The sequence below is a fragment of the Sceloporus occidentalis genome, unplaced genomic scaffold (assembly GCF_023333645.1).
Source record: "Sceloporus occidentalis isolate IW3139 unplaced genomic scaffold, rSceOcc1.0.p SCAF_4, whole genome shotgun sequence".
Taxonomy (NCBI): Eukaryota; Metazoa; Chordata; class Lepidosauria; order Squamata; family Phrynosomatidae; genus Sceloporus; species Sceloporus occidentalis.
Genome location: NW_028316984.1, coordinates 139274401 through 139286905, shown reverse-complemented (window position 1 = coordinate 139286905; position 12505 = coordinate 139274401). Strand labels below are relative to the sequence as shown.

At 38.8% G+C, this 12505-nt stretch overlaps 1 protein-coding gene across 1 annotated transcript in view; it reads left to right on the top strand.

Moving 5' to 3' along the window:
• Positions 1-12505, top strand: part of LOC149314702 (uncharacterized) — a 14366-nt gene extending 1861 nt beyond the window's left edge. The window contains exons 3-5 of the mRNA XM_089523133.1: positions 5463-5585; positions 9460-9580; positions 12036-12505. Of these exons, the coding sequence (XP_089379259.1) occupies positions 5463-5585; positions 9460-9580; positions 12036-12138 (347 nt within the window). The 3' untranslated portion in view covers positions 12139-12505. The remainder of the gene's footprint in view (positions 1-5462; positions 5586-9459; positions 9581-12035) is intronic.

Below are 12505 nucleotides of genomic sequence, written 5' to 3'. Positions count from 1 at the left end.
TATCCATTTTCCTCTCTCTCTGCTGCTCTCTACTTTTCCCTGCATTACTGTTTTTTCTAGAGATCTGTATCTTCTCGATAGCCTCAACTGAATAGCCTTAACTTTCAGGGAGAGTCTGAGCTTCATCTGTTCTAGGACCCCCCCCCCTCCTTTCTAAAATCCTTTTGGCTGTCCAGTGCATCCTCAGCACTTTCCTCACGCACCACATCTGAAGTGAATTGATGTTCTTCCTATCCACTGTCTTCACTGCCCAGCGCTCACATCCTTAGTGATGGGGAATATTTGTTCATTTATTCTATTGTAGTTATACCTCGCTCTTCAGAAATGCTCTCAGAGCAGCTTACAGATTGGCAATTAAACAGTTCCCTGGCCTCAGGCTTACGGTCTAAAAAGACACAACACACAAGCAAAGAGGATGGCGATGCGGGAGGAGATTGTGTCCAGCAGACGCTGCCTCTTATTCTCTCCCTCCAAGGGCAGAGTGATGGCAGTTGAAATGGAGGGAGGGCCTCTCTCCTGCCTCTGGGCTAGACATGGGACATAATAGATTGGACAGTTCTAACGTTAGTGTTCAGTGGCATATCTTTACTCTTTAGGATTTGTCTAGTTCTTTCATAGCTTCCCTTCACATTCTTAATCTTCTGATCTCCGGCCTGCATTCTCTGTTTCTATCAATGTTTGATCCAAGTTATGGGACATCTTGAACTACTTTGATATCATTATCTGGGTTGAATTCATGTAAATCTTTTGTGGTCATTATTTTTGTTTTTCACATTTGACCTGCCTTTGCACTTTGCGCCTGCTATCCTAGGAAGGGCAAAACCCTCCTCTCTCAGCCCAGCAAAGACCCCCTACTTGAGAAAGAGTTCCCTGTCTTTCCCAGCTGAGTGATGCCTGGGATGCAATTGAGCCTCCACCGGTGAGTGCACACACACACACGCGCCGCTTCAGGTTGCTTCGCCCTGAAGAGCGTACTAAATCAGCATATTAGGTAGGATGACACTTTAAGTGACACTTGGTCTGTGTTAGGCTTGTTGATACTAATTGTTCTTGAGTGAGTCTCAACTTACGGTGACCCTATGATTGGGAGACCTCCAACTGGGTAGTCTGCATGAACAAACAAAAAAAGCAGTTTTGTCCCATTTTGAGCCTCAGCCGTTTACATGACACACCAAGCCAAAATGGAGTGAAACAGGGATGAAGCTGCACTTCAGGGTGAAAAACCTGAGCAAAAAATGTTGATTTCATCTGCTCTAGGATGGAAGGTGTGGATTGTTGCACTGACATATGAACAACATGATGCAAGTGTGGGAAGGCCCAGGTGGCTTATGGCAGTGATCTGGAACATGCATCCTGGGCCCAATGAGACACAGCTGCTGGTATCATTGCTTACCATAGGGTTTTTTTGCTTTTCCAGAGCATACAAGTGAAAGAGTAGTCAGCTGCACCATAGACCCATCACACCATGGAGCCATCACACACACCATGAAGCAAAATTACAATAAACATGGCAGGTCGCCAATAATGTAATGGATGTAATAAAAATGTACTCAAACTAGATAGTCTGACATGGAGCTGTGGGGGGAAGGGGCATGTATTGGGGGGTCTCCATGTTTGTGCTTTGCCAGTGTTGGACTGGGCACACTGATGCACTGTGCAGGTGAGTGGGACAAGGGAAGTAATTGACAGTCGCAGGTGGTGTGTTTGTGAGATAGTGTGCATGCATGGGGGGGGAAGCAAAAAAATAACCAAGCAGTGCAGCTTGACGCTGCATGCCATAAACTGCCTGTGGGTGTTTGGTCCATTGTAGGAGCAGGCCATGCAGGCAGCAGAAGTTCCACCTGATTTGGAGAAGCCCAGGAGCGATCTTATTCTTTCTCTCTGTTTGCTCAGCACCCCAGTGGGTTTCGATGGCAGAGCAGTTTACATTCTGTTCTTGAGAGTATTTTTCAAATTTCATTTTTTTAATTCAAAAAAACAGCCTGTCATTTTTGCATTTTCTGAAAGAATGCCTAATACAAAAATCACCTCCATTTTCATTGCCTCTTCAGTCTAAATCTAGTTTTGTGCATGAAACAAAGTTTATGGACAGACGTTTGTATTTTGGTATAATTTGGATTTCAAAATTCTGGATAAGGGAGACTGGACTTGTATTGTGCATTTTCTTTCAAAAGCACGAGTAGGTCAAATTCTTCAACAGTATAAGAGAAAATCATTACTGATTGAAGTCCAAGAAGTGACTATACTGAAAGATCTACCCACAAGAATGATAAAACATGTCTAACTGATAAACTGAAATTATATGGGATTCCATTCAGGTGAGAGAAATTTGAAGGGGCTTGTTTTCTATAAAAAGAGACACCACATATTGACGACGAGTCATAAAGGCATGAAAATTTCTTAGAAGATGAGACTTTAAAAACCTTTCAGATCAAGGAATCTCAGAGACTAATGAAAGTGATGTCCAAACGTTGGGTGAAGAGTTAGAGGTTTTACTGGTAAAGGACCGTACACTCATCCCTCCACATTCTCTGGACCCCTGTGAATGTGGAAAACCTAGAAATAACGAAAGCACTATGTTTTTACCTGAGAGAACACCTCTCTAGTAATTTCTAAGTCCTCCAGTGCAATTCTGTGGTCAATATCTGCCAGACACTGACATTGGAATTGTGCTGGAAGAGCTACAAAGGCCTAGTAAAAATTTTATTATTATTATTAGTAGTAGTAGTAGAGTGCTCTCTCTGGGAATCCCTAGGTCCTTCACTGTGACTTTTGGTTAAAGTTGACCATAGAATAATTGTGCTGGAGAACCTAGATATTCTTAGAGAGAACATATTACTAAAATCCATGAATAATCAAATCAGCAAAGGTCAAAGCCGCAAATGTGAAGAATGAGTGTATTGAGACTTCTGGCTGATTATGGACCTAAATGTCTCTCCTGGAGTGTGAAAGGAATGAATTCTCCATAGAAGAGAGGAATATTCCGTTTTCTCAGTAAAAAGAAAAGTGATATAACATGTATGCAAGAAACTCGTATTTTAAAAAAATCTGATTAAATATTGGTAAATCCCCAAAATGGAGAAATCTCATTGTGTTACTGAATAAGATAAACAGTAGGGTAGCCTTGGAGTTGCCATAAGTTGGAAACAACTTGAAGGCACAGAACAGCAAAAAGTGTTTATATTAACGTCTAGGAAACCAGAGTACGTATTTCCAGACACACAGGGAAGATCTGTGGGACTGCAGCTTCAGTCTCAATCAGCAAATGTATTGATGGTGGTGGGGGGGTATGCATAGATAATAAGGTAGTATTATTTGAAAAATCTATTGAAATGTAATTCTAATTTCTTAGTGAAAATACAATTTTAATTAGAGATTGGAATGGGATGATTGATCTAAAACCAGATAGAAAAGCTCAAAAAGTGATAAAATCTTAACAAGAGAAGTAACCTTTTTGTTACAATGGATAATTTGAATCTAGTGGGTGTTTGGATGTTAAAGAACAAAGGAGCTCTGGAATATACCTTTTCCTGAACGTTTCAAATTTCTATCAAGAATTGACATGTTTTTAATTTCAAGGTCAGTATTTTTGAAAATTGTTAAAATGGAAAACCTTCCAAGAATTATTTTGGACCATAACATTGAGGTTGAAGCAAACAAGTATGACTTTTAATTGGAGATTACATGTGTCACTATTAAGGAATGAAAGAATGATTGACAAAGCTAAAAAGAATGTCAGTGAACATTTGGAAGGTAACTGAGATAAAGGAATAAACATCAGCAATGCCTGGATACAAGGAAATTTGTAATGAGAGGGGTTGGTTTTTCATTCAGCAAAGTGGACATTTTTTAAAAAAAAAATGCAGGAACAAATTCAAAAATTACAGAAGGCATCCAAAAGAAAGAGGAATTAAAGAAATCACAGAAAAAAACAGTGATTCTCCAAATGATTAAGACCTTACAATCACATCTCCCAGTGTTGATGAAGGAGATAATGCATATTAAACAAAAGAATTTTGCATCTGTTAACAAACTTGGGAAAGAAAAAAAAGAGGAGGTAATTACAAGTATATATGATAATGATGAATTGATTGTGAATGATGAAGATAAAAGAAAATATGAAATATCTTATTAAATACTTCAATATAGTATGTAATACTATACTGAGTTGTTTAATAAGAAATCAGTTTCAATGAGGAAAATTATTTAAATATGAAGCGCTTTGTAACTATAGAGGTTCCATTATGGACCCTTGTGCAGATGCCAGATGTTGCGGGTCTCAAGTCCCATTCTCAGTGGTAATGTGCTGTGTATGCTCCACATTGATGCAGCCATTTGCACATGCCGCCAACAAGAAGAACAGGGCAAGGCCATTCGTGGATGGCAATCCCATAAACTGAAAGGGCAGACCATACCATAATTACCTGAAGACCAACAATTGCATCTAAATGAACCAATTTCAATGGAAGAAGTTTCTGAAGTGATTCTGAGAGCAGTCAAATAAATCATCTGGACCAGACAGCTTTCCAACTGATTATTATAAGACAATGAGACTTAGGGGGCTTATGCAGAATTTGATTTTAAAATTCAAGAAATTCCGTAGCCCTAGGAAATTGCTACAGTATTGTTAATTCTAAAAGAAGCCCAAAATACAACTATTGTGAGTAAGGGGCAATACTGGAAGTTGCCCCTTCCTGCCTTGGATTGGTGCCTCAGCAGCCCCATGCTGCGGCACTGATCCGCACTCTCAGCAGCTTCCTACAGTGTCATAAATGGTGCAACATCATGATGCCCCTTCTGTCCAGTGCCATTTGGGCATTGTGCCCGGCGTGTGTCATCATGGTGCGTGCCATGTGGATAGGTGTGCGCCATGATGGCGGCTGGGCAGTGAAACTATGGCTAGGAGCGGCTGACCGCTCAGCCCTAGTTTGCGTAGAGGCCAGCATAAAATGCTGGTATGTACTGCCTCTAATTTTAGTCCAGTCTCCTTTTTTAAACAATGAGTATGAAATCTTTTCATCTATTTTGGCAGAAAGAATACAAGTGATTTTGCAAAACATTATACATGGAGATCATGTTTTCTGCTGAAGCAAGTAATTTGAGTGGCATAGTGGTTTGAATTCTGAACTACAACTCTTAAGACCAGGGTTCAATTCCCAGCCTGGCCGTGAAATCCTGGGTGACTTTGGGCCAGTCACACGCTCTCAGGGTCAGGCAATGGCAAACCTCTGAACAGGGTCACCCTAAGGCAAACCATGCTAGGTTTGCCTTAGGGTCGCTATAAGTCAGAAACTACATTAGACATACTGGAATACCTGAAGAGACATGGGAATTAATTAAAATAATATGTGATCAGTTTGGTTTGATTTAGTAACAAAAAGGTTGAACAGATCTAATTTTCTGTAAGATTAATGTATTTTAGCATTTACTGAAAATAACTTGCATTATTCTGGTACTTTCAGAAGCCTACATCAATGTTGTATTTGCTTTTGTACAGTCTCACACAATTTTGCTTGTTCAACCTACCAAAAGACCAGAAGGCAGGACTTACGCTGATTATGAATCTGTGAATGAATGCATGGAAGGTAATGTGTTCATGTTGTAGTTTATTTGATGTTGAATAAATGTTAAAGGCTAGTTTTCTCTTAAAAGTTGTTGATTGTTACATGTTTCTGCCTGTTATTTTGGAAATGCACTAATGACTCTTCTAAGCTGAAACACATCTGTTTGAACTTATTGTGTTCTTGAAATTGGATGCTCCTCTCTTTGGAAATAAGAAATTTTCTATTATAGTCATAGATCAGATGTTGGTTTCCACTTTACCAGAAGATGTGAGAGAACTTATGATTTTAATAAGAATAATGTATAGCCATTGAATGCATGAAGCTGATCCACTTCTAAGAACATATTTTGTTGTGTCTTCAGACCAAAAAACAAACACAAAAATACTTTGAAAGCCAAAGCAAAAATCTTCAGGTTTAATTTGTACTTTAGTGTTTGGCTTACTATTTCTACAGAATAATTTATTTTAAATGTATCAACATGAAAACTCAGTCTGCTAACCTTAAGCTGATTTGCTTGGAAAAGGTAAACAAAAAGAGTTAGAGTATAAATGTAAAATATATATGCCTATATGTAATGATTTATACACAAATATAAAACACTAAAGTAATCTATTTGCACTATAGAGTCCATGCTATAAATACAGTATGTGTGAAGGTCCATAGGGCATAAATCATTTGCTGAAGGGGAAAAGAATGTCCCACGGCCTCATCCATTTAAACAGAAACCAGGCATGTTTTGACTAGCAGTCTTCCCCAATGGTCAATGTGAAACTTGTGTTGTCCAATATATCCTCCAAATAAAAGGCTGAAATATAGGTTAAAAAACTGCATACTCATAATAATACTGAAAGTAACTTCAAAGTATCAGCTGCAGTCCAATACAGTTGGCTTCCTACATTTGTGAGGATTGAGGCAAAGACTTGCAGATAAGGTACCCTGAAAGATAACAAAGCTTTCTTAAAACATATGACGGTACAGGCTAACTACAAATACCAATTAAATTAGAATCCATTATATCACGTATAAAAAGTAATACTTTGAAACAAACAATAAGGCACAAGAATAAAACAATGGCAAAGAACATGAATCAAAAAGGGAGGCATATGAGCTTAGGAAGAAGCTTGAGGGGCAAATGCTTGCCCTTCCTTCTCCTCCCCAGCCTGGCTCTCTCCCAAAGGGACAGCCAGTCTGGGAAAGAGGTTTGAGGGCTGAATCCCTGCCCTTCTTCCTCCTGCCCAGCCCAGCTGTCTCCCAAAGAGACAGCCAGGCTGGGGAGAAGCTTGAGATACAGACACTTGCTCTTCCTTCTCCGCCACAACCTGGCTGTCCCCTCGGGAGACAGCTGGTCTGGGGAAGAGGCTTGATAACTGTATTGACCCATGTATAAGTTGACCCAATATGTTGGGGTCAGTTTTTGGGCACAACATTTTCAACTTATAGACAAGCACATATGGTATATAAAGATATGATTAAGTGAGTAGATACTGAGGCAAAATTTATGTCTCAGGAGGAGTTGATTCGAGAGGGATTTGACTTTCATTGGTGCCATTACAAGCAATTATTTGAAAGATTTAAGTTAGATTTTAAAAAACCTTAGGGGTTTTGCAAGGAAAAAATGAGTTTGAACTGAATTTATGTTCTAGTGATGAACATTCAATTGGAAGAAATATATAAAATGTTACTGAAAAATAGAAACATAAGATGCGGTATAAGGTTGTAGGGTCCAATGGGCCCAGAATCTGGGCTATAACATCAGGATGTAACATTTGGAGAAAAGGTGGATGATAGGCCTTGAAAGAGTTATCATCAAATAACGAGAGAAAATGTAACATGATGTACTGATGGTACTTTATGCTTGAGGGATTGTCAAAAATGTATGAAGGTCTTAAAAACAAGTGTTGGAAATGTGAAGTACAAAAAGGTAATTTTTATCATATGTGGCAGTCCAGTAATAAAGCACAAAGTAATTGGAGACTAATATATTTATTAGTCAATGCAACTGAGAATTAGTCAATTTTAAATGTTAAATTGAATTAAAACTGGAATTGTTTTTGTTGTGCATCTCAAAGGAGAAATTTAAATATGTAAAATGTGATGCATTGTATGATTATTGCAGCAAGATTCTTATTTGCCCAGAACAGGCAAAAGGAGTCCCTGCAGAAGGTTCTCCCAAACCTTAACTGTTAATATTTACTGCCAGCTGCCTACTTCTGGCTTGGGAACAAATGAGGGCAAGCATCCTCAATATACTTGCTACAGTGCTTACGCTCTCATTCCAAAGGCAGAAACTGATGTGTGTCAGGCTCTCCCACATCAGGCCTTTCCCTTCTCATTCATTCCGGGCACTCTACTCCTTGTTTATTACAAGTCAATAGTGGGTTAAGATTATATTGTTTGTTGTCCAATGAGTTACTGAATAATTTTAACGTACAGCTCTTAAAACACTGCAGTTTCTACAGGAAAATTGTTCTAGACATCTACTTCCATATTTAGCAGTATCCATTTTTCTTATATGATGTCTTATGTTGCTGTGCAGCAACATCTCCATCAGGCTCTGTCCATGATTAAAAGTGGTCAAGAGGACTTGTCTGCATCTGTGTCCCACAGCAATAACCAGTACTTATATATGATTTCTCTAACTTGAGTGCTACGATATCATAAATCTGTGGAATAATCATTTTGTCCTTCTATTAGTCCTCAGAGTATCACTTCTTTTCATTCCCACTGCCTCATATGTAACTTGCTTCAAAATTTTAGGGAGTTATGGTTCTGCTTTAAAATGTTAGCTTGTTTGTAAAACAAACAAACTGAATATGATTCACAATCAAGTAAGGAAGATTTTAGATATTAAAGGGCAAGCAAATCCTATGATGTATTTATTAAGTAAGATCACGGAAGACAGAATGGAGCAAAATATGGGAAGCTTATATTTTATATGGTGACTGCTGCAAGAGTATTATATGCTTCAAAATGGAAGTCTAAAGAAACTCGATATACAAGAATGACTTGTATATGGTATATGATTACATGGAAACAGACAGGTGTTGAGGAAGAATTCATTAATTAAATTTAAACAAGACTGGGATCCTTTTATAAAATACTTGAGGATGGAATTGTCATGGGGTTAAATTAAGGTAAATTTCATTATCATATAAACAAGTAAGGTTTTCAAGCTTAAACATGGAGCCTAAAGTTAATTATGATCATATAAACAAGTAAGGTTTTGAGGATTAAACATGGAGGTGATTAAAAATCCGATGTGGGACTTGAAGTAAAATATAGACAGAAGATACCAAGAGTACAGGAAGATGTTTGTTTTTGTCCAGGTGGCTGTTTGTTTGTTTGTTAGGATATTAGTGTTTGTGTTGTTTTTGTTATATGTTATATGTGTGTGTTTTTAATGTTATATAAAAAATTTAAAAATGTTGGCTTGTTTGAAGACAGATTTTAAACCAACCCATCGGCCTTTTATTTGGACAAAATACTGGACAACACAAGATTCACACTGACCACTGAGAAAACACTACAAGTCAAAAGCTTCTGAATTCTGATTAAATGAACAATTGGGCCATCTTTTTTCCTTCAACAAATGATTTATGCCCTATGGACCTTCTCCCATACTGCTATTTATAGTGTAGGCTGTGTAGTGGAAATTCAAATAATTGATTACTTTAGTGTTTTATTATATTTGTTGAAGACCTTTACATATATACACATATATTTTACATTTATACCCTAACTCTTTTTGTTTACCTTTTGTTATTTCAGTGAGTGCGGTTTTATCATTTGCTTGGATTCACATTGATTCTCTTTTCATGCATTTGTCATATACTTTTTGTCTGACAGTATAGGTTCATTAATGTCTTATGTAAGTGCTGAATATAATTCTTCTTAGGAGTCTGTAAAATGTATGAAGAACATTTGAAGAGAATGAATCCGAACAGCCCTTCAATCACATATGATATTAGCCAGTTATTTGATTTCATTGATGATTTGGCTGACCTCAGCTGCCTTGTGTGAGTATTGTGTCCTTTAATTTTCTATAAATACATCTATGCTTGCTTATGTATGTATGGTTATATTTACATATAGTTTTGTTGTTGTGTGCCTTCAAGTAGTTTCTTACTTATTATGATCCTAAGGCATACATCTCACTGAGTTTTCCTGGCAGGATTTATTCAGAGGAGGTTTGTCATTGCCTTTCTCTGAGGCTGAAAGAAATCTGTGACTTTCCCATGATCACCCAGTGTGTTTCCATAGCTGACAGGGGATTCACAAACGAGCCAGTGCATGTAGCAGTTTGAGCATTGAACTACGCCTCTGGAGACAGGGTTGAATTCTCTACTCTGCCATGCTCATCTTGGGCAAGTCACACACACTCAGCTTGAGAAAATAATAAAAAAGAACATTCATAAACTATTTATCTTCAATAATTAGGGCTGCACCTCAATTCTGAATTGACATGACTCTGTTCAGCTTCCTAATGACTACTTCCATGTATCTGGATTAAACTAGCCTTTACCAGCTAATTGTTAGCTCCAGGCACTAGTTCAGTATTTCCCCTATCATACCAAATTATTTTGGATTATAATCCCTAAAATCTGATTGCAGGCTAGAGTTTAAAGGAATTGTAATCCAAAACATCTGCGAAGCTAGACTGCCACTAATTAAGGACATCACCCCCTCCCCCAAAAAGTGGGTGAATGGTAGTTATAATATTTTGAGTCTAGGCACTTTTTAAGAAGTAGAGTCGGATCTATCAACCAAGGCTAATACCCCTTTCTTTTTATAGTGCGAAATTACCTTTAGAATTTATTTGACTTATCCTCCACCCCTGCCTTCTGCATTATCATCCAAGAAGACCAAGAGTTGACCAAATGTAATAGACATCTCCCAGCATCAGTGTATTAGATTGGAAGGTTTAGGTAGATAAACTAAGGTGCATTACAGACGGCCCAGAAGGGGCAGTCTCGCACCGCTGCTGGTTGCTGTGTCCAGGAACCGCAGCATCCAAACTGCGCGGTTCCCGGATGCAGCAAAGAAGGGGCGCAAAAATCACGCTCCTTCCTCGGCCCTGGAAGAAACGCCGTGAGGCGCTAGTCGCACACTCGCGGCATCACTTCCTCTGCGTGACGTGTGGATGCAGAGCGTCCGCTACGTCAAAATGGCGGTGGCCGTGTGGAATGGCCGCCGCCATTTTGACGTAGTCATTACGCGTGAGGGGCAAGGCGCATCAGGAAGCACCGCCCCTCGCACGTAATGACGGCGCCTCATGGGCCCGTCTGTAACGCGCCCAAGGGCCCAAACAGACAGGCCAAAATAAAGCTGCTTCAGATCACTTTGGAGGTATGCTGTTTAAATGATGCATGTGTCCTAAGAGGCCAGAAGCTGTGCCAAAGCCATGCCCCAGTCCTAAGAACTGGAGCACAGCTTTGGCACAGCTTCTGGCTTCTTAAGATACATGTGTCAATTAAACAGCATACTTCCAAAGTGTCCCAAAGCAGCTTTATTTTGGTCTGTCTGTTTGGGCCCTAAAATTCACATTGGATTTAGATTTTAGGAGGCCACAAGAGGGCATACTTGGAGCATAGCACTTGGTGTGTGTCAAATGCCTATGATGATAAAAATGATGGTTCTGGTACAGCCCTCTTCTCTGGCATGAAACCAAGGATTATTAAATCATCAAGATATATTGGCAGGTCGTAGCTGACTCAAATCTGCTAGAAATATAAAGAACACCTTATTAGCTTCCTGATTTTTCATTTTTCATTGCAACTTGAGCTGTAAGTATAATACATATTTGAGTTTAATTTTTTGCTAAGTGTTACTGATTCTCTGCCAAGGGAATCTACTGCATGCATTATTCCAGAAGCACAAGATAACTGCATTGGGAAGCAAGTAAATGCCATTTAACTTCTGGGATTTAGCCCATCTGCTCCCAGATCCGCATCAGTCTTAGTCTCTGCCCCCTGGATGTTACCATCTGCTTCTAGAATTGTCATAAGGATTTTTATATAGATTGAAACTTGGGAACCCAATAGTAGACACTGCTTTCTTCTTGAAGTCATTGGTGGCTTCTAGAAGAGAGACTAATGCTCCATTAATGTTGTTGGTCTGCTGGCCTTTTCTTAGTTCCACATATTGTATTATCCCTAAAGATCCTGATTCAGCAAACTGAATGTGCAGTTGGGCATCATTGCCATCTGTGAAGGGTAAAAATGAGCTCTGAAAAACCATACATTGAGAGAAAAGCCTGAGCTGGATTGAAACACAGACCTGTTCCTTGCATTTTGATTCCTGGCATACAGGTCCAGCATCATACTGTTTGGAAACTTGTGTTCTGCTTCTTTTCTAAGCTGTTGAGGCATATTGGCTCTGTGAATTTGCTTTGAAGAATGCATGATGAAATGCATTATACAGTATGAAGAAAAGACTATACAATATTAATTGGCCTGTTCTTTTCCCCACCAGTTATCGTGCTGATACTCAGACATACCAGCCCTACAATAAAGACTGGATAAAGGAGAAGATCTATGTCCTTCTCCGCAGACAAGCTCAGCAAGCAAGCAAATAATGAGCCAGGATGGCTAAGCGGGTTTTGAGGGAGGGTTTGGACAACAGGTGTGTACAGCATTCTGTAGTTAAAGTTTTGTATTGTAGGCCTCCTGTTCATTCTTGTTCGTCTGTATCTGGGGCTATTAGAAATTCAAAGTTTGTTGTTTGAATTTTAAACAAAGAAAAACAGGCCTTTGTGGGTATTTAGTTTATTTTTTTCTCTTTGCTTAGACACTTTATTATTTTTTTTGTGCTACATCCCCAAGATTATTCATATATGTTTTACCACAATCACTGTGTGTACCTCTTTCCTGAAGGGATTTTCAATGTTACTACTTGGAGGCAGTATGTCATAGCGGAGAATAAAATAAATGCTCTTTAGTAAA